This window comes from Lynx rufus, unplaced genomic scaffold (genome assembly GCF_022079265.1).
Source record: "Lynx rufus isolate CCGP_SWC_20201006 ecotype Redwood Valley unplaced genomic scaffold, mLynRuf1.p SCAF_5, whole genome shotgun sequence".
Lineage (NCBI taxonomy): Eukaryota > Metazoa > Chordata > Mammalia > Carnivora > Felidae > Lynx > Lynx rufus.
In genome coordinates, this window is record NW_025814867.1 from 131526739 (window position 1) to 131551671 (window position 24933).

A 24933-nucleotide genomic window follows, 5' to 3' on the forward strand; every position below is an offset into this window, starting at 1 on the left:
AAGGCATTGTGAAAATCATAATCCTGATGTTAATCACTCATGAGAGATAGGAGGGATGCAAAATTTTTCCTTATCCTTTATTTTTGTTCTATTTTATAAAAACATTAAAATATCCTAATTTAAGCATGGCTGTTCAAAATAAGAAGGGAAATCTCCATGACCATCACAGAAGTATGGTGAGTCTCCTCATGAGGAAATGGAGTGAAAATGGAGAGAAGCTCTTTCAATATCTTCAAGACTATTCATTTTAAGGCCTCTTTCTCTGAGGAGTAGTAGAGATTTTAGAGACTGTCTCTTCTTGTATTCTTTTTCAGCCTTGCATCACAGCAGGCTAACAAATTTTCAGATACAGTATAATTTGTCTTGATCCTTATGAACAAATAAATGACATATAGCAAAGATTATTGAAATCTATTACAAATCTCTAGAGCATAAAAGTTTGAGGACTATAGCACGTCCAATGAGAGACCTCGACACTACAGTAACTATTTGAGCTATTGGAACTTTTATTAAGTAGAAAGAATATAGAAGTGGACATCAGGAACTCAATGATTTTTTTTTTAAGTGGGCTTCATGCCCAGCACGGAGCCCATTGAGGGGCCAATGCAGGGACAAACTCACAACCCTGAGAACAAGACCTGAGCTGAGATCAAGAGCCCGATGCTTAACTGACTGAGCCACCCAAGTACCCCCAGGAACTCAATGATTTTAACCCTAATCTGCCAGTTACCAGTGACGTGACCTTGGGAAAGACCCTCAACATTTCTGGGTCTCTATTACATAAAGGGTCAAACAAGATTTCTCAGGTGACTTTACATTAAAACATTCTGTGAGTAGTTTTTATTTGTGATATTGTTAGAAGATTTGCATATTATAATTTATAAGGAAAAATCACCTTCATCTAAGGATGTGTACAAAGAGATGTAGACACAGCCTAAAACAATTCTAGAGAGGCCATGTCTCTTCTGGACTCTATAGATATCTTTAAGAGATTAAGGAGAAGAGACCAAGAAGAAAATTAGTGCTGTTCAGTTACATATATTTCAGTGTCAAAGAATTATTGAACGATTTGAAGAGATTTTCCACCAAGATTCTTGACTGGTCATGGAATGTTATTCAATCCATCATTTTTTCCATAAAAACAATGACTTTTATGCTAATAAAAGTCTTCGTTCAATTACTGGACAAAAATCTTAGTTCCTCCATAACAGGCTTTTCTAATTCTGTTTTGTAATTGCAGTAAGGCATCTCTGAGGATTTATCTGCACGCCGGCAGTATGTGGCCTTTTCTTGAACCCGTCAGAATTGTGACTTTTCTTTGAACTCTTGGCTGCTTGGTGCTACTGACCTTGTTGCTCGTTTATAACTTGGGTGCCATTTATCACTCCCAGACTTACAGATATTGTTGTGGAAAGAGACTGAATGCAATCATTCATGCCATTGCCTCTTTCTAGTGGTGCCTCGCAGCTTCCTTCCTTACAGGATAACTGATAGGGAGAGATTAGTGACAAAGCTGTAATTCTATTGAGGGATTGTGATGTAACTATATCATAAACCATGAAGTGAGACTCAAGAGGTTTGAGATCACGACTGCTGAGATTAAGTTACGGCTGCCACAGTCAATCTCTGTCAATATGTGTTTTGTGATGGTTTGTAATCTGCCTGTAAAATATTAGCTACCTGTAGAAAATACCTTTTTTCCCCTCTAGTGTTGACTTTATTGTAAAGCTTCTGCAATTTAAGGGCTTAAAAGAAATATTGATTTTTATTTTTATAAAATAAAATACAGTCTTTTTAGGGACCATTTAGAAAACTTGCCCTTTGATTTGGTAATTAAAATTGAAGTCTAATCAACATAGCGTTATATTACTTTCAGGTGTACAACATAATGATTTGATATTTGTGATAATACACGTTTTAAATCTGTGAAACTTTGTAGATTTCTCACACAACACTTGAACTACTTAGCTTTTAATACTTTGAAGTTTTTATGCATTTGCGAAATTTGCAAAGATAATGTATTGAGGTTGAGATTCACATAATAAATAGAACCATTTTGATGTAAGCAATTTAGTGTCATTTAGCACACTAATAATGTTGTACAACCCCAGGGTATAACTCAGAACCCACAGGCAGACTCCCCCTAGGCTCCTACCCCCGAGCCCTGTTGTGAAATATTCAAAGTAGAAATAAGTCAATTGACTTGATATTTTACATACTCAACACTTAGAAGGAATTAAAGCCATTATTTTGCAGTTATCCATATTATTTTAGTTAACTTGTGCCTTCCGCACCACTTTTGTAAGTTATTTTTTGGGAAGGAGTTTGTCCAGGTAACACGAGTTTGTGGAGATACTAGTAGATGTTACTTTTTGAGTGTGCAAAGAAACTGGTTAAGCTAGTATATGCAGATTTTGTTTTTCCTGCAGGATTTTTCAAAACCTTTTGGATGTTCATAAACTGCTTCTCTTTAGTTTAGAGCCATAGCATACCGCATTTCCTGAATTATTTGCATAATTTGTCCTGGAGCATTCTGACTGTACTGTTAAGACCCATTCTATGTCAAACAATGATCTTGGCCTAATTATGACATTGTTGGTGGACATTATCAAGAAATAGGTTTTTACTAAAAGGACTTGAAAAATATGAATCAGACTTTTAAACCTCATACTGACATCATACTCTTGGAGCAAAAGGCTGAGATTCAATATTTTTAGAATTTTGTCTAGTAAGTAAAAATAGCAGTTAACATTTCCAAAACAGTTTTAAATATTATCTACATCTCTATCAATAATCCTGAAAACTAGGTATTATTGCTCTAATCTTATAGATGGATAAATGACTTAACTTTAGTCACATTAAAATATCTTCCTTTGGGATGGGATGATATGCCCAGCATCTCACACTTCTCAATGGTGGAGTAATGATTTAAGTGCAGATGCCTAGGGTTGTAAATCCTACAGTCTTTGCTTTTACTTTGCAGCATTGCTGTGTTAGCATGAGCTTGGGACTCTCGTTTCCTGAGCCTTAGTTTCTGTATTTATAAAAATGAACAAACTGGATGATCTCTAAAGTCTGGTCTAGCTTAGTTCTGTTGCTTAAATCCTGTACTGTTTCCTAGCCTGTCTATAGCATTTAGCAAAAAAAAAAAAAAAAAAAAAAAAAAAAAAAAAGTAAAAGAAAAAGAAATTATATATCCCTGTATCAGGAATCCTAAGAATTCAATAAAAATGTTAAAATACTTTCCCATATAAATGAACAATTATGACAGCTGACCTTTATACGAACGTCCCAGAACTCAGAATGAGTTATAGGATCAAGGGGGGGAACTTTGCTTTGCTTTTATAAATATAGTTAAGACCAATGTAAATACATGACTTGCCTTAAACACTAGGGTTTCTTCATAGGAACATAGAAACATAGATTGAGCTTGCAAAGAGGTTATGTGTGTGTTTGCCTTTCCCTGGCCATCCTTGTTCATCAAATAAAGGAGTCAATTTTGGAGGCTAGGTCTGTATCCAGGTAGGAGGGGAGAGAAGGTCAAAATAGATCCACCACCTTTGAATCAGCTTATTTATCATTTTATTAGAGGAAACGACAGGAGTGAATAGCTTGGTCCAACCTCAAATGACCAAATACATTTTACTTTTTTTCTCTCAACTTTAAAATATTTTTGCCTGTTTACATATGTATCTTAGAAAAAAATTCTCAAATTTTCCTTCTCTTTAATTATGATAAACCTTCTAAAATCACAGTATTATATGCATATTTCCACTTATGAAGATTTCATAAGCTTTATTTTCTGTGGTTTCTATTACGTACTATTCTGATAATACAAAATATTTTTTGTTTGCTATGCAAAATTTCAAATATATATCATACTAAATATGGTTTTCAAACTACCTCTTGTTCACTCAACCTTTCCCTTAATATTCTGATATCTTCTCTCAACATTTTTTTTAGTTTGTTTATTTATTTTGAGAGAAAGAGAGTAGGAGAAGGGCAGAGAGAGAGAGAGAGGGAGAGAATGACAGTCCCAAGCAGGCTCGTCGCTGTCAGCACAGAGCCCAATGCGGGGCTCGAACTCACAAACTGTGAGACCACGACCAAGCCAAAATCAAATGTCAGATGTTTAACTGACTGAGCCACCCAGGTCCCCCTCCACCTTGTTTTATGTTACAGATCACTGGTTGAGTGAACCTCTATGTAGGATAGGAAGTAAATTTTTATTCTTACTTCATTTGATAAGGAAGCCTCCTCTCCATGTACAGATAAGGAAACTGGAAACAAGTGTCTGCATAGAAAAAAGCTATTTGATAATATTTTCAGAAAAAAAATAGAAGTTTCCTAAATCCTCTTTTTCCCTAATCCTGTCTTAACCTTTTGATGCTTAGTCATTTTCTTTCGAGTCAATTTTTCCCCCGATTATTAGCTAGAGTAAACCAGCCAAATTTTCATTGTCAGTTTCTGTGCATATACTAAAATCAGTCCTTCAAAATCATTTTCACAGACCTCATGAAACTCCACATCTTTTACAAAATTTTTCATTTCACTTACCAATCAATATCCACTGTTAGATGTCCAAGACTCCAGATAAGGAACTGATAGACTGGTTGCATTAAGTGGTTGGTGCGATGGGTAAGAATGGAAGTTAGCATCATGTGGGAAGGAAAGTCTTGAGTAGAGCCTTATTTGTTAAGTCTTGATATATTTATTTAGGTTTTTTGGCTTTATGACAGAGAGGAGTTAGAAAATAAATATCCAGATGTTACAACACCTTGTAAACCACAGATCCTTCTGGAAAAATAACTTTTGTGTATATAATATAGTTTATTCTTCATTATCTGAATATTTCTAACAAAATTGCTTCTCTTTTTGGATATCTCACCACCATCCAGATTAAGCGTTTGATTCCATTTGTGTACCCACCTAGATTTATCCCTCATTCATCCCCAGAGAGAGAGAGAGAGAGAGAGAGAGAGAGGCATCAGAAGTGAGTCTAAAGTTAGGATCATTAATAACTAGCTCTTGAATATATCCTAGGATTCACAGCTTACTGACCATAGAGTATGTCAAATGCTTCATATAAGTAGTCTCGTATATTGACCTTCCTGCCTATGGACAGGCAGCACCTGCAGGGCTGTGAACCCCCCTTAGGGACACATGGCTGGTTCTGACACAGGGAATGGATCTATGCAAGGACTCATAAAATCTGAATGATTTATCCAAAGTAAACACTAGGATATTGCTCCCTCTGGTCCTTTCTATGTGGTAGAGGCACATAACAAGCTCCCCTCGTTTTTCACTAGAGGATGTTCATGGAAATTGTCATGACTTATTTCATTGTCAAGAAGATTGATTTTTCCCACAGGAACAATTATAACGGGTGGTAGGTGCGTTTCTGACCAGGACCCAAGGTAAAATTAATCACAGCAAAACATATAACTGTAAACATCTATGATAATTTAAACTTTCAAAATCTTGCTAGAATTCATAGAATAGGGACAATATACTGAACATATCAGTTATATAAATAAATCTTTTATTATAGATTTGACTTAAAATGTATAGCTAGTTTTGATAAATACACTTACCAAATGACTGTTTTATTTGCTTTCTTAGAAATTAGAAAGTATTCTTTGATAGGATTTTTTTTTTCAACTGGCTTTAAAAACTATATAGGGAAATTTGAATCAATGTCTTACTTTTCTTTCCACACTTTTTTTCTGTAGCAAGCAGATGTGTTTTGCAGGAATAATCTACAGTTTCTTTTATTTTGCCAAGCCAGTGTATCATTAAATATTGAGTGAGACTTCCAAGGATGTGAAAATTGAATAACGCAGCGGTAAAATTTACCAAAAGCAGTTCGTTGATGGACAGTGAGGGCCTCATACAAGAATATTCAGGGAAAGTGTCTTGAAACAAATTTTTGTGCTTCTTAGTAGTGGCAGTGTCCACTTTGTTTATGGCATGTTCAGGTCACCAGAGCCCTCTCTGGAAATGGGGTGATTTAAGGAGGCTACCAGGATAATGCCTCTCTGTAGGCTTTGGCATCTCACCTCCTCCCCGCTCCTTGCAGTTGAGTACCTTGGCACCAGCTCATATTTATGCCCTTCCCATCTTAGAGTGGACAACAAAGTGTTCTCTGTGACTGACTCTCATGAGCCAGAGGCATTCTGCTCATCTCTCCTGGCCCTTCACTGCCATACCTCCCCCAAAACATAAGCATGCTTCTCGTCCAGCCCAACGACCTGTCTTGTTTAGTAGAACACCCTCGCTCTAAAGAGAGGATTGGTGTACCATAAATGAAGTGGTGAGTATGAGTTAGCGTCAGAGATCATTTTACATATTAAACCACTGAAATGTAAAAAGAATCAAGTGTGAAATTAGTAGCCTGCTATAAAGGCTAGAACACTAGCCTAGAATTCAGAAAAGGTGTTACTTATGGTTCTATCACTGACTGCTATAAATCTTTGGGAAAATGTTTAAACTCACTGTATATCATTTTCCTTATCTGTAAAGTAGGCCAAATTTAACTTCCATGATTGTATGTTGATAGATTGGATTTGCCTTTGTTCCCTTATGCCATATCTCTGGCCAAACATACAGACTAGATTAAGTATGTGTGAATATTAATTTAAACATCTTTTTCTTAGATACCTTATTAAATTCTGCATGTTTATATAAGTTGTATTAGTTAGGATTCTCCAGTGAAACAGGAATCAACAGAACAAAACTCTCTCTCTCTAGATCGATCAATCTATCTACCTATCCATATATCTATATATATCTACAGAGAAAGAGAGAAACATTTTATTGTAAGAAATTGGCTCATGCAAAAATTGGTGTTGAGAAGTCCCAAGATCTTCAGTCAGAAGGCTGGAGACCCAGGAGAGCCTCTGATGTAGTTCCAGTCCAAGTCTGAAGGCCTGAGAACCAGGAGAAAGGGGGGGTAGACTCAGGACCCAAGAAGAGACAATATTTCAGTTAATTTGAAGGCAGAAAAAGACCAATGATCCACTAATCAGGCAGGAGGAGTTGCCTGTTTCTAATGGGAGGGTCAGCCTTTTTGTTCTATTCAGGCCTTCAACAGACTGGAGGAGGCCCACTGGGAAGGGTAATCTGCTCTACTCAGCCTACAGATTCAAATGTTAGTCTCCAAATCCCAAAACACTACCATAGACATACCCGGAATAATGTTTGACCAAATATCTGGGCATTGTGTCGCCCAGTCAAGCTGACACATAAAATTAACCATCACCTTGATCAAAAAAGATATGTGCACTATGCATGTGTTCCTAATATTTGAAATTTGATGTCAATATCTATTTTTCTAAGGGGCTTTAAAGATGTTTGAGAAACTAAGAACATCAGAATCATATTATCTCCCCAAAAGCCCATCCAAGTCCAGAGCATCTGACTTTGATAAGATCATGTATGTGGAGAGGATGGCATATCCTTTCTTTGATATTTATCACAAAGAGTAGACATTAGAAGCTTATTAGAAGTAGATACAATTTCTTTTTTATACAGATCTCTCATCTATGATGTCATTTAAGCTTTCTTGAAATTCTTGACTTTAATGTTTGTCACCTTTCAGGCTGATGAAGCCCACTGAGAGGGTGTGCTTTCATTTTCCACAAGTGGCCTCCTTTAAGTCTCCAGAACATGGTTCCATTTTGGTACCATGGACTTGAAAACAAACATGTCCTTCATGGTTTCATATGTTTCAAATACATTCTTTTCAGGGTCTTTACCAAAATCTTAAAGTGCTTTTATTCTGTTTTCACCTAGAAATTTGTATGTCACATGGCTTATCTTAATTGTCCTTAAGTTACAATAACCACAAGTGCTACGGTACGTGAGTAGGTGGGAATTGGGAAACAAGGATGCTGGGTAACTAACCAGAAGAGAAAAATGGTGATGTCAGGGCAGAACCTTGAGTTTGTGGTTAGTGCTGTGAGGCTTGAACTTTTGCACAAATTCTTGCCCACAGTCTTCCCTACCTCATGAACGTGGCCTTATTTTCTAAGAGTTGGCATCCATATTCATGTACCTTGTGATGCCTTCCTTGAGCTTACCTAGCACAATTTGGTTTTCTTTTCCATTTTTCCATACCATAAATGCATATTTACTGTGAAGCAAAAGACAGTTCAATTGCAATTAGTTATGATTTGAGTCTTGTTCTACTCAGTGAAGTCACTAGAGCATTTTTAGGATAAGGCTAAGGGGGAGAGATTTAGCTATTATATGGAAATACATTTTGGAATGCTTTGATCTAACAAGTGAGAAATTATAGATACTTGAGACATTTATTTTTAAAAGTTAGAGAAAATTCATGTAAAAATAATAAAATATGCAAACAAAAGGAAAAGGGGGAGGAATAATTAAGTAAATTAAATAAAATTACCTAATATTATTTTGACAATGAGAGGTAAATTGTAAAAAAACATGTTGAGATCATACCTAAAATAGTAACTTAGTAAAAGAGGGAGATATTTTCTAGGACAAGGGAGTGAATAGCTACAGAATTGTCAGATAATCATATTAATAAAAAGCAATGAGTCATACGAACCCACTGGAAAAAGACTTAAATTCATTGCTGATTGGACATCATTATGAGATGGTCAATGTACATTTGCATATTTGAAATGTCTGAATTTATTTATTTATTTATTTATTTATTTATTTATTTATTTATTTATTTATAAATAGGCTTCAGACCCAGTGCAGAGCCCAACATGGGGCTTAAACTCATGACCCTGAGATCAAGACCGGAGCTGAGATCAGGAATTGGATGCTTGACTGACTGAGCCACCCAGGAACCTCTGAAATCTTGTTTCTAGGAAAGAAACTTGATAAAAGTTTCTCAAAATTGGATACCAACCCTAAATATTTGTATTGCATTACCAATAACAAGTTGTGAAGATAAAAGTTTTCTCAACGATCAATACTGAAATAAAATTTCAATAATAATTTCAATATAATTTCAATTATACTAGAGAAAAGACTGGTCTCAATACTAGAATTAGCTGATCTCATAGTTTGTGTTCAGCTTTTTAAAATTTTGCAGTTTGAGGCACCTCGGTGGCTCAGACAGCTGAGCGTCCGACTTCGGCTCAGGTCAGGATCTCGCAGTTCATGAGTTTGAGCCCCACTTTGGGCTCTGTGCTGACAGATCAGAGCCTGGAACATGTTTCAGATTCTGTGTCTCCCTCTCTCTGCCCCTTCCGTGCTCATACTCTGTCTCTCTCTGTCTCTCGTAAATGAATAAATGTTAAAAAAATTTTTAAAAATCTAAAAAAAAATTGCAGTTTTATTTATTTTCTCATTCTAAATGTTTACATACATGTCTAATTTTATATTTGTAAGTTTATATTCTCTTTCATAAAAAATATCCCTCAAATAGAATTAGTTTCAGCCCTATAAAACATGGATCATCCTGTGTAGCACACTTTTCATACTCTAGTAACATTTATTTTAGTTTAATTATTTTTGCTGTTTGTTACTCCTTTATGTAAGAAAACAAGATTTTTGCTCTTTAAAACTTGATACACAATGGTAAAAGTTGCTTGATAAAGAATATTATAGGAGGTGTGAGTGTCCAACAGAGCTTGGGGATGGTCTAGAGAGATACTCTCAAAGTCCTCCACTTTCACTAGGAGAATGATTGAGCTATTTAGAGGAAAGTTTTATACGACAACAGTTAATCATTTTGAAAAATTTAGAAAATATTGATTTGAGTAGTTCAGATAATTGAATCCTCCAATCAAAGCATAACTTTGTTTGGCTTAGAGAAGATCTTTCTTTCTTTCTTTCTTTCTTTCCTTCCTTCCTTCCTTCCTTCCTTCCTTCCTTCCTTCCTTCTGAGAGGCAGTGTGAGTGGGGCAGGGGCAGAGAAGGGAGACACAGAATCTGAAGCAGGCTCCAGGCTCTGGGCTGTCAGTACAGAGCCTGCTGCAGGGCTCAAACACACGAACCACGAAATCATGACCTGAGCCATGCTGGACGCCCAACCAGCTGAGCCACCCAGGTGCCCTGAAGAAGACATTTTAAAATAAGGTTTTTGATTTCATCCTTCCCCAGTTGTGATAAAAAACATAAATTCTTTCTCAAAAATAATGACTATTTTCAATGTAAAGACAAACTTCTATCAGAAAAATCCCTAACCCTCAACTTTATTTTGCCTTTGAATGCAAATTCCAAATAAATTCTTGTAAGATCTTCCTTTAACTTAAGCACATGTTTAGATTGTGAGTACTATTAGTATTATAATTGATTTTATACCTTTTGAATATATCTGGAACACACGATTGGGGTGAAACAGTACTTTTAGTTTTGAAAGGTTAAAAAAACATGAACTAAAGAGAACTCTGAATTTTGCTTCAATGAAGGTGAGATATTTTCAAAGAGGAGAAAATCCAACTGCAAATAAGTTTAGTTTATTCCATATGCACAACAGGTAAGTTTTAAACTAAATACAGAACTCTTACTGTTTAAGATTAGACCAAAATCCTTTAAAGTTTATTTTATCCTACAAAGTTATGTCTTTCCCTTTATTTCTTAAAATATTGTTAGTTAGAGTAAACAATTAAAAGGATGCTCAGTGATAAGTATTTCCTAGTTTGTTTCTTTTCAAAAAAATTATTGAAATAAACTAAAAAAATATGGGTTTCAGGCAATATCTATTTCTTGAAATCTTTAGAATTAGTTCTCACTTATCTGTTAAGACTTAGATATGCTTCTGTCCTTTTAAATGATACTTCTAATTTCCTAACAGTCCAGTAGAGGATATGATGACTTTTAAATTCCTCCAAAGGAAAACATGCTAGAGAAGAAAAAATCTGGTGCTTGGTTGCTTGGGTTTCAAGACCGGAGAATAGTGGAAATCTAACATAGTTTCTCAATGACCTACTATAGAGATAATTCGCACTTATGCTCTTCAGGTAGATGTTAAAAAAATAAATAAACAAAGAGATGGGCTACAAGAACATGATGACGAAAGATGCTCTCTCTTTGCCACATCTACTACAAGAATAAAGACGATTCTCAGCAATCAGACTGTCGACATTCCAGAAAATGTCCACATCATTCTGAAGGGATGCACTGTTATTGTGAAGTGCCCCAGAGGAACCCTGGGAAGGGACTTCAATCACATCAATGTAGAACTCAGTCTTCCTGGAAAGAAAAAGAAGAGGCTCCATGTTGACAAATGGTGGGGAAATAGAAAAGAACTGGCTACCGTGTGCACTATCTGTAGTCATATACAGATCATGGTCAAGGGTGTTACATGGGGCTTCTGTTGCAAGATGGGGTCTGTGTATGCTCACTTCCCCATCAACGTTGTTATCCAGGGGAATGGTTCTCTTGTTGAAATCTGAAATTTCTTGGGTGAAAAATACATATGCAGGGTTCAGATGAGGCCAAGTGTTGCTTGTTTTGTATATCAAGCCCCGAAAGAGGGGTTAATTCTTAAAGGGAATGACATTGAACTTGTATCACATTCAGCTGCTTTGATTCAGCAAGCCACAACAGTTAAAATCAAGGATATCAGAAAGCTTTTGGATAGTATCTGTGTTTCTGAAAAAGGAACAGTTCACAGGTTGATGAATAAGATCTAAGTTGTCCAGCTACAGAAACAGCAAGGTGACAGATGATTTTTCAGACTTATTTGTAATATTTTAAAGATGCAAGAAAGGCTGTATTAATTTGGGGAAAAGGCAAAATAAACAAAGAAACATTCTCTCTCTTCTGGCCCCTAAAGCATTGTTTCATCAAAGTCTCACCCACTGAATCAGTATTTATTGAAAACTCAACACTACGAGTGTTAGACACCATTGTATATTACAGTGACGATGTGAAGAAACATAAAAAAACACCTTACCCTTGATTAACTCCTGGTCTAATTTGTGGTAAAATATGATTAATGTTAATATTATAACCAAGAATGGAGAGCTCTAGGAGAAAAGAGGAAAGAGGAGGGCAAGAACTAACTTGGCTACAATGAATCAGGAAAGTGATCATCAAGCAGACTGAGCATATGTTCACGTAAGAGGCATACAATTTTAGAACCAAAAGGGAATTTAGAGATTATCAATCTGTAGATTAGGTACAAATTTAAAAGTTTCAAGTGTTCAGTACAAAGTGAAACTTATATTGATTTATTCGACAAGTGAATATTGAGTACCAACTGCTTAGTAGAGGAGTAAGTTCTGATGATCTAATGTATCATATGGTGACTATATTGTATAAAGGAAATTTGCTAAGAGACTGGAACAGAAATGTTCTCACAAAAAAAAGTGAGATGATGTATTTCTCAATTACTTGTTGAAGAGAATCATCCTTTCAAAATATATACCATATAACAAGGCATCATATTGTGCATTATAAATATCTTACAATTTATCAATTAAAGCTCCATAAAGCTAAAAAAAGTGGAACCTTAAAAAAAGCCAAAAAACAAAACCAAACCCAAAATTTCTGCACTGATGGAATTTACATTTTCGTGGGGGTGAGAATCACACAGATGGTGACAAGTTAATAACTGCCATGGATCAGATAACCAGGAAAGAGGTATAGAGATTAGGAAAGGTATTCTAATTTTAGTAGTTTGAACAGATAAGACCATTGAAGGAACTGAGAGACAAGCCATTAGAAGTATCTTGGTGTATTAGGGGGATTGTTTCAAAGCATTTCTAGCAAATAGAAGAGCCCAATATAAAGGACATGACTTGAGATCATATCTGAAGCTTCTAAGAACATCATGGAAGCCAATGCAGCTGGAGAGGCATGCATGAAAGGAAAGCGCAGAAAATGAATTCAGAGAAGGAATAAAGAATCACAAGGGTATCTTGATTTCCAGCTGGCCTGTGGTTTGTACATAGTTTATGCATCAACTAAATGTAATGGTTAATCTTTGAAGTTGTTCGTTTTCATATATCTGGGGGGAAAGGTTGTTTGAATTTTTTAAACCCTAAAGATCAATTTTCTGTAATTTTTTCTCTTTTTTTAGCTGATGATCTTTTCTTCTCTTTGGCCATATCCATTTCCAAAGTGCTCTATGACTGTCCTGAATATTGAATGTTCAGCCCTTTTTTTTCTTTTCTTTCTCTCTACCCCATTTCTTTTTTCCTCTTCGTTTGCTCTTACTCCATGTTCTTGGGGAAAATATTTTGTCCCTATTTGTTTTCTAATGTGCATTGGTTTATGATATAGTGCTGAGTTGCAAAATCATTTAACTGGACTCAAACAGCCTTTTTTAAAGGAAAATAGAATAGAATATAAAATATCGTATATAGCATGCAGTAAGGGTAGGTATGTTTTATAAAACATTTTCCCGCTTTATAATTTCATATATATAGATACAAATATATAAAGTTCATATATATAACTCTAGATATATATGTATATGTTCATGTGCATGCGTATGTGTATATACATACATATATTTGGCCATGATGTAAAATATATTTTTTACTAGAAGAGTAAAAACTTAAAAGCCACTGGAGTAATGAGTGTTAAGAACTTGATAAAATGGTGTGGAATTATTTTGAGAAGCATATTTTAAAAACTCAACCAAGCATGGGCCATAAGCCAGGGTTTATGACTATTTTCCTTACGGTGATTATTTGTTTTAAAATTTTTGTGGTAGCAGAATTTGGCCTTGTTAACATTTGCTATAATGTTCATTCATATTAAGTATATTCAGGTTGGAATGGGCCCAGTTCATGGAACAGTCTGGCCCTGAGGAAAGAGGTGAAATGAGGGGAGATTTTTTATATTCATACCTAAGAGCTCAGACAAGTTTCTCCTCTGGGAGATGCTTTCCATCTCCTTATGCATATATTCTTATACACTACACAAGATTTATTTTAAAGGCTATTTTCCTCATGAAAAATTTCCCTAGCAATAATTTATGTACCAATTTACTGCTAATAAATGTTTAACATGAAAATGACAGGTACGGGTTTGTATTAATAAAATGAGAGAGTACTGCCCACCCTTGTTTTGGAATGAAATGTTTCACTCTTTTTCTTTTCTTTACCTTTTTTCTCCAGGAACTACTGTGGGTCAGAATAAAAGTGAGAAATATTATTTAACTTCTTATTTTATATTTAAGAAATATATCTCAGAGTTTTGTCTGAAGTAAAGCAGGGAAATACTCTAGGTGCCAATTGCTTGATTATTTTTAAAGCTGGCTTAGTGGTTAATTAAGAAGTTGCTGAGAACTTGCTGTCTGGATGGCAGAATAGAGTATAATTCTTACAGTGTAAGGTTTACAGTCTGGGATGAAATGATTTTATGAATAAACGGACTAATAATAAATATTAGAAGATTAATAAAAGACAATATTGAGTGTAGATACTTATATACATGTATCCCTTGGTGACCCTGGTCAACTGTTCTCAGTTGCCACCAACCTTATAAATGCCTTCAACATGTGCCGGCAGTGAATAAACATAGTTCATTAGTACATTAGGGTACTCAACAACTTTTGTCAGGAAGGTAGATTTCTTGTGCTTTTGAGACTCAATAAACATCAGAAGCCACACAGGAACACAGAAAGTGAGAGTAGGAAGGGCCTCAGAGATCCCATTTTAGGGATTTGGACACTGTGACCAATAGTCCAGAGGCTCAGGGCCTTGTCCACAGCCATCAATTTAGTGTAAGAGGGATCCTCAGACCTAGGCTTCTGTGTCTGATTGAGTGCTCCTACGTAGTAACAGTTGTTTTAGATCTCTTGAAATATACCCAAATAGGCTGTGATCACCTACCCCCAAGAAAAGGCCACAGCCAGACATGGCCAACCACAGACATAAATAGTAGTTACATATCCATGCAGTCATATATCCAATCACAACATGTTATACAAATATGTGTATTCTATATAATCTATCTAAATGTTTCAATTATATGCACTTAGGTAAATCTCTGTGCCAGGAAGATGAGCTCTATTTTTACTCCAACTTGGTAAATTCCCAAACACATCACTACATACCTCTTAGAGTATGTGTATGGATTACCCCCTGCTACCTTAACTTTCCTGTGTTAAGACAAAGAAAAAGGAAATGGGTCATTTCACTTCATTGCAAAATGGTACTTACTGGGTTGTTTTACTTAAAATAGAACCTGTAGTTTAATGAGTCTCTAATCCTGATGACCTTGTATGCTTTTTAAGTTTGCGCAGGCTTATGTTACACCAATTACATTTAAACTGCTACATACACTTTTAAAAGTATATTTGGTTCATATATCATCTACTGCCTATTTTTAGTTGTGTGTTCTCACTCTGTCTTGATTTCAGAGAACTCTGATATATTTGTATGATTTACCAAATCTCCAATAATCTGCACTTTGAGTGAAGCCATCCATCACAGCAGATGTCCTTTCAAAATTGTATTGACTTGCAACTATCCGTACCCAGCTTTGTTTGTAAATCATCACTAACATTTTTAATAAGTTTTAATTTTTCATGAACTGTTTTTAGTGGCCATCTAGGATTTCAAATAATGTAGAGGGAACAAACGAGTTATGACGTGATTCTCAGGGCTAAGAAAGAAAACAGATGCTTTTCAAGTTTCTATCTATGGTGTGATCTCAAGCCCAGTCATAAGAGCCTGAATCTTTACAAAATGTTTCTAAAATTAAGTACTCACATAATGTGCTGTACTTTTTGTATTGTGGCTCTCATCACGCTTTACTCTACTGGCTTGATAATTGTTGGTCTGTGTAAGAGACTACAATCTGTGACCTCAGACAGGTCCACCGTTTTACTGGTCTGTCATTTGTATCTCTGTCGAGCACCTTGCAGGTACAAAACAAATTTTGTTGAATTAGTGAGGATTACTTTAACTAGTAGGAGTATTTCACCTATTTCCTTTGCATGTTGGCTGCGACATAATGTTATTTAAGTGGTAACTTATTTAGTAATTGAAAATAATACTTTGTGTGCATTCATTCAGACTTATTTCTTGAATTATCTAAAAAGGGTCTGAAAATATCTAGAGTGTCCAAAGGACAGAGCTAGCTCTACTGTCAGATGGATTGCTCAATGGGAAGCCTGCATAAATAAGTTTCTAAGACCCTTTATGACACCTGGTGGTACATGCAATTCAGATTATATGCAAAATCTATTCCATATATTATATTTAAATTTATTTTTCTAAAAATGATACTATTTAATATTAAGATTAATAGTACATGCATGTAACTCACAAAAATATGATAATTGAGGGAACATTCCATTTTTTGAGACAAATACAAGTATGTGATTTTTCAAAAATTTAAATATTATTATACAAGACCACCATCAATATGTATATAGAACACCAAGGTAATGTAAAATACAAAATGGTGATGCATGAACATGTTTCCTCTTCATTGACATAAATGCAGATGGTGTAAACCATACCCTTTAACTCTGCACATGTTTTAAGCTAACTTTTAGAGATCACATTTGTAGGAAAATTCTAGAAACCATAATAAATGACAGATTCAGACAGGAACAGAACAGAGGAACCCACAGTACAGGTGGTGTGGAGAACCAATGAAAAAGTGAGATTTCCCAATAAAACTCTGGAAAATTCCCTTTAGCTGGCAGTGACAAGAGCTTAGATATTGCTAAATGGAGCCAGAGAGGCCAGCTGGAGTTTGGAGGTGAGTGGTTTCAACAGCAACAAAGGGAGCTAGAAGACTGGAGAATAATGTCTTCAAGTTGTCAGGGAAGATCATTGTTTACCTGGAATTGTATACTTCTGAACCTTTAAATAAGAAGAACAAACCAGAGGTTTCTGCAAATAAAAATGGAGAGCCTTTCACATCAGCAGATCTGCATTAAATACGAAGTGATTTCGAAGGAAGGTCTAACATGCAAGGAGGAATCGCGATTAAATAAAATAGGAAATACCTGTGTGATGATAAGCAAACATTTACCATACTGAAATAATTACATTTTATAATTGATGGGGTTAAAGTAAGAGAAATTCGTGTGGAATAACAAGAGACTCCAAGTTGAGAAATGACTAAATAGCATTAAAGCATTCTGAGTTCCTTTTCTGAGGAGCAGTAGGAAAAGATTAATTAGCTTTAGTGTTTAAGTGAACATACATGTTAAATTGTATAAGAAAAGAGCTAATAGAATAGAAACAATGTTTAAACACCACAGTGTGGAGGGATTTTAAATACAGTGATTTAGCTATTTAGTTAAACATGTAAAATTTTAATACTGACAGTAGAGGGCAGGGTATCCTTGATACTGTGTTGATAGTTTCTTGATATTGCAAAGCATATCTAATGTTATCCCTGAAATTGTATGTTTCTTGTGTTGAGCCAGATATTAGAGATATTATGTTTAAACGTGATTAACTTTTTATTAAAAACAGAAATCTTGACAGGACTTGTGTCATATTAGGACATAGCTTTTAGGCAAGGAAATGTTGTATATATTATTAGTCTTTGGATTTAGGAAATCTATGGAGTTTTGCTAATGCCTTTTGAAAGTCACTTCTTTTTTCCTTGAAAATAATTTTGAAGTTTCTTGGCTAAAAAAGAGAAAAAGAAAAAAGGATGGTGAGTGCCCCATTTTCCCGGGTTAAAGATAATCCCTAAATAATGGCCAACATTATTTCTGGATGTGATCCTCTGGTTACATGCTTTTGTATCCTGTAAATCACTCAAAAATTCTTTAGGATTCTGAATCCCTTGCAACACTTCTGTTGTTCAGTGCAGACAAAATTTAGTCTTATATACTGTCTTAATTGTATTAACCTATAGGAAACATTGAAATGCTTCTTTCTGAATAAATGAGGTTATTTTTTGCTACTGCCATCTTTATATCATTATAATTAAAAGGTCCAGGCACAGAATATAACAGGATTTTTACATCCTCTAATTAGTCATTTAGGACAATAGCCTAGGTTATCCTGTGGTAACAGGTGACCCACAATATCAGTGACTAACATGAACAAAAGTTTACTTCTCACTTATTCTACATAGTCTCCTGGGTTGGTCCCAGTGCTGCTCCATGTTGTATTCGCTCTGGACCCCTGGTTGATGGAGCCCTTATCTGGAATATTCTGGTCTAGCACAGAAGTAAAAAGAAACTGGCAGACTGCAATGGCCCTTAAATTTCTACTTGCAAGTGGCACATGCCACTTCTGCTCACTCTTCACAAGTCATATGACCAAGATTGACATCAGTGAAGTGGGGGAATATAATCTTTCCCAAGAGATGGGCTGCAAATATTTACAGAAAATAACACAATCTGCTGCAGTGTCTTTACGATATTTCTTAGAAATCTAGCTAAAATTTTAGTCCATTGGTTTGTGAAAACTACTTAAATGACTTCTGTTCTATAAATGTTACTGTTATTTACTCTTTAGTCTTAGAAAAAGTTTAGGAATCTAGTAAATGGAGCATTTAGAAATGTTGGTGATTATTGATAGCAAGGAAAAAGTTTTATAGGTCTCGAAAAATGAAATGGTAATAGGATTATGGGTTGACTTTGCTTTTTCACAGTGATGGGCTGGCAAAGATCTGGAACTCTGGGTGTCCTCTTTTCTACGTTTCTGGTGAAAATTACAGGCCTGTAAAAGATACAGGAAAAAAAAAGATATTTTTCTTTGTAAAAATAAGTTGTAAGTCTTAGAAGCCTACCTTAATGAATATAGTGTTTTAAATCTACAAGGTAACTTCATGAATTTTTTCATATAAGTTTCACAGTAGCCCTGGTACATTAGCAGGTGATATTAATGCCATTTTCCTGTGGAAGATTCAGATTTAGAGAGAATTGGCTCAAGGTCATTTGACTGGGCCACAGTAACATTAAGACTGAGTTTAAATTTCTGACTCTTCTTTTTCCTGCCCATAGATCATGTAACTGCTCAATTATTTTAGCAGTCTTATGTAACCTTGGTTCATTCTGTATTCATGGATGCAGCTGTCAAATAAATTCTGCTAAAGACCTACTATTAAAAATCAAAAAGCTGGCACAACTTGTTGATTATTTTTCAATGCTACTTCATGAACTCAAGGAAAACTAAATATTGTTGAAATATTTTTTTCTCACAACTTTGAATTTTAGGCAATTTAAAATGAGTACAGCCATATTGCCCAATGTTTTTATACTTATGAGACAAATTCACCAAGTGACAATAATTTGGAAATTAAGGAAAAATATTGAGATCATAGGACTTGTTAAACTAAATATTTCTAAATTAAAAATGGGCCCAATATCATCTCCTTCTTTCTCTCTCCATTTTGGAAGGCTGAGTATTGCCTTCTAAATTTCAGGTCTGCACATCTATCCTGACAAGAAGGGGCTAAATCCCATTCTGTTAGAAAAGTTACCTACCTTATTTATGCCCCCTAGGAATCCATAACTGTTTGCCCACCAAATCACTGTAAGCGACAATTCACATTAACTGGTAAGTTTCTTTAGAACTAGACTGTATAGAGACCCAAAAGAATATTTGAGAATGAGTGAGCCCAGACTATGGAAGGAGAACCACAATTATTGCATTTCCCCTATTGTATGACAGTTTAATTATTAAAGGCGTAGACTTTACTTGAATCTTGCTTTACTACTTTGTAGGTAGGTCAAGGGTTGGCAAACTATGGCCAGTGAACCTGCCACCTGTTTGGGTAATACTGCCACGTTCACTGGCTTGAGTATTGTCTCTGCATGCTTTTGCACTATGCAGCACAGTGGAATGGTTGTGACCGAGACCTTATGGCAGCACATCTGATATTTACTCGCTAGCCCTTTAAGAAGTGTGTCGACCTCTGTTCTAGATGCATGATCTTGGCTAAGCTACCTAAATTTCTGCGCCTCCCTTTTCTAATTATAAAATGTGAATAATAGTCTTTACCAAGTTGGGTTTATATGAGGATTCAATGAGTCACTCTGTATAAAAACTTAGCATAGTGTTAGGATGGAGAAGAAGAGCATCATAAAGACTGATAAAGCCATAATCATATCCAGAAAATATAAAATAACATGCATTTCCTGTTCACTCAGGAAAAAATTGGTAAAAAAAATCATGTAAGAGAATAAATCTCTGGTTGTTTAGTGAAGGATCTGGATCCTTTTTGTGTTGTTTCATTTCTGCTCAGTCTCTTTTCTGTGTCCCATGTAATTCTAGTCTCCTGCAGATCTGTTCCGGACTGTCACTTCTTGTAGCCAGCCCTTCTTTATTATTTGTGGAAAAATCTGCATGTCTGCATCTGGAATTGCTCAAAGGTCACTGTAAGTATTGAGTCTTTATTAATGATTTGTTCCCTTCCAAAAAGCTTTCCAAAATGCCTGCAGCCAGGGTAAGAGCTAGCTCTTAGGAGCTAGTTTCTTCTCTGTTTCAGGGGCTCACCGTTTTGCTCTTAACTTGTCTTCTCAGTGGAGGAGAGCAAGGTTTTCTTCTGCTTGCTATTAGGCATGAAGACATTTCACGAATTAAAACAAGTCCTTTGTTGAGAAAAAGCAATTTAGTTTAGCACGTTTAAATGTTCCTGATTGTGGCACATTAGGTGTGTTTTGTTTTATAATTGTATGTCTAATAGCAGGTAAACTACAAAATATGTGAAAACACATTTCTTCAGCTTTGTGATTTCCAGTATTTCTTTAACATACGGGTTTTCAGATTACAACTAAAATATGCACAAATTCTAGGAAATTTAACAAATGTAGAAGAACATAAGATATCAGTTAAAAATTTGCTCCAGTCCTTTCCCTATGTTTTGATGCTCCTTGGAGCGCGCGCGCGCGCGCGCACACACACACACACACACACACACACACACACACGTTATATAATATATATATTCCTCTCCGTGTGTGTGTGTATATATATATATATATATATATATATAGCAATTTATATAGTGATATATCAATGGTGTACTTTATTATATCTTGTATCTTGTTTTACCTGATATAATCCTGTGTGGCTTGCCATGTCATTAATTTTTGAAACATAGTATTTTAGTCTGTGAAAATACCATAATTTATTCAAACACACTCATATTGGAAACTTAGGGAGAGAGAAATTGTTACAACTCTTCTAGAAGGTAATTTATTAATATAATGCAAAACATTAAATTTAGATACTCTTCAACATAGAAAATTGCATTTCTATGAATTTACCCTAAGGGATATAAGAGGGTAAGCTCACTCAAATAAGTGTACTGAAATGTTCATGTTACAGTGTAAAATACGGAAAATAATTTTGCAGCCGAGATGTCCATCAGTAGAAGATGACATAAATAATCTATGGTGCATACTTCCAGTGCAATGCAATGTGGTTAAAAGAGAAGGAACCCATTTTTCCTTGTGTACATTAAAATTGTTCATATTTTTAAACGAAACAGAGAAAATCAAAGAATAGTTTGTTTAGCAGATCTTAGGTTGGTAAATACACACATATGTATGAATATAAAAATGTGGGAGAACATACTTCACACTACCGACAGTGGTTGTCTCCAAGTACTGGCATCACGGGTAACTGTTTCTTTTAAGTTCTTTCTTTGTGACTTTTGATAGTGATGCATGGTTACTTTTGTGATCAAGGAACAAAGAAAAATAATTTCAAAAGGAAGAAGATTTATTTGCTATGATACTCTTTACAAACCTTTATCAGTTTTTTATAATAGTTGCGAATGTATCAGAAATGAATTTTACTCCTTAATGAAATATTCATTTTTTTTAGTACCCACAGAACTTTCTAATTATTCTGCTTACAGTTCACAGGTACTAGGAAAATATTTTTATACAAGAATTGTTGCACTCAGGATAGTTGAGGATAGTAGGACTCCTAATATGGGATGGACATTCCTAAGGCTAAAAGTACATGCTTTTTGCTATTGCTTAATTTGATTCCTCTAGAAGCTTCTCAGTCCATGGGATGAAGGAAGGCAATAAAGAGGAGACTGAGTAGGAGACCTCATGTTCCCAGTGTTAAGAACTCCTAGTACCTACAGAGAGATTGCATGACTTTTCCCACTTCTTCCCTATTTTTGTTCTCCAAAAATAATGGGTTAGGGAAGTGCATATATATATATTACCAAATAAATCATTACTATGACCACCAAGAAGTATTGTCTCCTTCCTGATTCATCTCTGAATAGCTTGTGTACTAATTAAAATTCTAAAATTCAAACTAAATACTATGCATCCTTAGCAAGATTTCCAAATTCTAATTCTACGTTTTTGTATACGTGTGTCTATATGTGTGTGTGTGTGTGTAAGATATATGTGTGTGTCTATACGTATACACATATATATGCATTTGATCTTTAGAAATTTTGCAAACCTTATGTCAATATGCTCTACCCCCCTTTAGTCATGTATCATGGTATTTCGTAATGCTTTAGGGAAAAGGAGAATTTCATTGTTTTCGTTTGCATGTCTTGAGCTGTCAGTATGGTTGATCATTGTTTTGTTCTCACCAGTTTACTTTAAAATTTTGTTAGAATTATTTGCCATTTTCTTTCTGAGAGCAAGAGTTGGCAAACTATGGGCTGTAGGCTGATTCAGATAGGCTGCTATCTATTTTTGCAAATAAAGTTTCATAGAGACATAACCAGGGCCATCATTTATGTATCCTATCGTCTGTGTTTTTTTCTTGCTCTAACAGCAGGGGTGAGTAGCTATGACAGAAATTGTATGGACATCAAAGCCTAGAATATTTACTTTCTGATTTTCTGCAGAAATTTTTCTCTTTTCACATTTTAGCAGTCCAGTTTTTAAGAAATGCTTTTTATCAATTTGAACGAGCTATTTCTTTGGCAAAGATTTTAACTCTTGTTTGAAATAATTCTTAAAAATATTTTATTTCAAGTGGTTTTCTTGCTGGATTTCCTCCTCTAAGGGATTCCTGTTCCCTTCTTCTCTCAAACCCCCTGAACCAGGTGTGCCAGAATGATACATAGGCTGTTCATTAACTTAGAAGGGCTGCTATCGCCCTTTTTGCCATGATTGTGGGTGGGCCAGTTTTTATCTGACTCACTCTCTCACCAATATGTTCACAACCCTCATTCTTGACCTAGGTGTTAAGGAATATCCATTTCTGAGAATCATTTAGGAACCTTCTATTTGTACTGAACCTTGATATCCTAGCTATGATAAAATTTTGAAGCTGTAAAGCAATGTTTTATATAGACTCCTAACTTGATTCAAAATAATTCCTTATATCTGTCAACATTTAAAATCTTTCCTGAACTTTTATGTGGCTTTATTCTTTCTTTTCTTCTTTTCATTCATTTATTTTTATCCATTTTTTTGCTGCTCCACTTCCTACTATTTCCTGCTAGTGACTGTTTTTGTTCAATCTGTTTTCCATGTCATATAACTAGTTCTGAGGGAGTATTTTTTTTTAATTTAAGGGCCAATTTGATTGCTATGTAGCTTTCTTTTATACCTATTAGTCACTAGGTATTTTTATATGTGAGGAAATGGATCAAACTTGTGTTGCCCAATTATACTTATGAAATGATCTAATATTTGTTTGACAAATGTTTCTCCATCGCGGTGATCAAATAATGTTACTGTGGCTTATTTATGTTTCCGTTTATCTGAACATTAAAAATACAAAGAGAAACAATTAGAGACCACAAAATTTAATTTTCCTCTTATTCCGTTCCTTCTTCATGTAAAGATTTCTGTTTCCTTTGCCATTAGGGCAGGACAGGTGTTTGTGGGCTATAGTTGTGAGAGGAAGTGACATGTGTCACTTCAAGTCTGAGGCATTTAAATGTGATTATAAGTTCCTCTTGACCTGGCAACAATTGGGAGCCAAAGGTTGAGATGGCAGAGCTAAAGACAGTGTGGCCTCCAACAGCCCGGGTCCCTGAATGACTTATGGAGGACAGTTTCCTCATAACTTGCACATCTATATGAACAAGAAATTGACCTGTGTTATGATAAGCCACTCAGGTTCTGTGGCTAATTTGTCATATCTGTGTAACCTCAACCATTCTCATGAATAGAAAAAGTCATATTAGAAATGGGGCTCTAGGGGCGCCTGGGTGGCGCAGTCGGTTAAGCGTCCGACTTCAGCCAGGTCACGATCTCGCGGTCTGTGAGTTCGAGCCCCACGTCAGGCTCTGGGCTGATGGCTCAGAGCCTGGAGCCTGTTTCCGATTCTGTGTCTCCCTCTCTCTCTGCCCCTCCCCCGTTCATGCTCTGTCTCTCTCTGTCCCAAAAAAATTAATAAACATTGAAAAAATTAAAAAAAAAAAGAAATGGGGCTCTACTATAACAGAAGACTTGATGTGTACTAAATAGGCAATGACAGAAAGTGAGAAAAATGACCCAGGTGGAAACAGAAGAAAATGTGTGTCATAGGGTGTTAAGACATTTGCTGAAACTATTGTACATCAGAACTTGGAAAGCAGAGCATATGCTCAAGTAAAGTTAGCTCCTAGGTAAGAGGCGAAAAAAGAACTATAGCAATGTCTGCTAACTGCCATTGGCTGTGCTCGGCAAGGGACTACAAAAATAAAGATGAATCCAGGGAAGAATTGGCTGACTCACAAGCAGAAATTAGAACAAATACAGGGTATCTAGAAATATGGACTCATACAGCAATGGAAAAGCCAACTGCTTCTAGACCCAAATGGAACACAAAGGAAGTTTTCATTCAACAAAACATTTCAGTTGAGCACTGTACTTAAGGCAGAGATTTTTGTTTTTAATTTTTAAGTTCATTTATTTATTTTAGAGAGAGAGACAAAAGAATGAGCCAGGGAGGGACAGAGAGAGGAAGAGAGAGAATCTCAAGCAGGTTCCGCATTGTCAGCATGGAGACCAATGAGGGGGCTTGAACTCACAAACCGTGAGATCATGACCTGAGTCAAAACCAAGAGTCGGATGCTTAGCCAACTGAGCCACCCAGGTGCCCCAAGGTAGAGAGTTTTAAAAGTGGGGTCTTTCCACCTGTTATT

General features: G+C 35.5%; 1 protein-coding gene across 1 annotated transcript in view; it reads left to right on the top strand.

Moving 5' to 3' along the window:
• Positions 1-11621, top strand: part of LOC124527277 (60S ribosomal protein L9-like) — a 79706-nt gene extending 68085 nt beyond the window's left edge. The window contains 2 exon segments of the mRNA XM_047100463.1: positions 7601-7682; positions 10947-11621. Coding sequence (XP_046956419.1) covers positions 7601-7682; positions 10947-11621 — 757 coding nt within the window.
• Positions 11622-24933: the final 13312 nt, after the last annotated feature.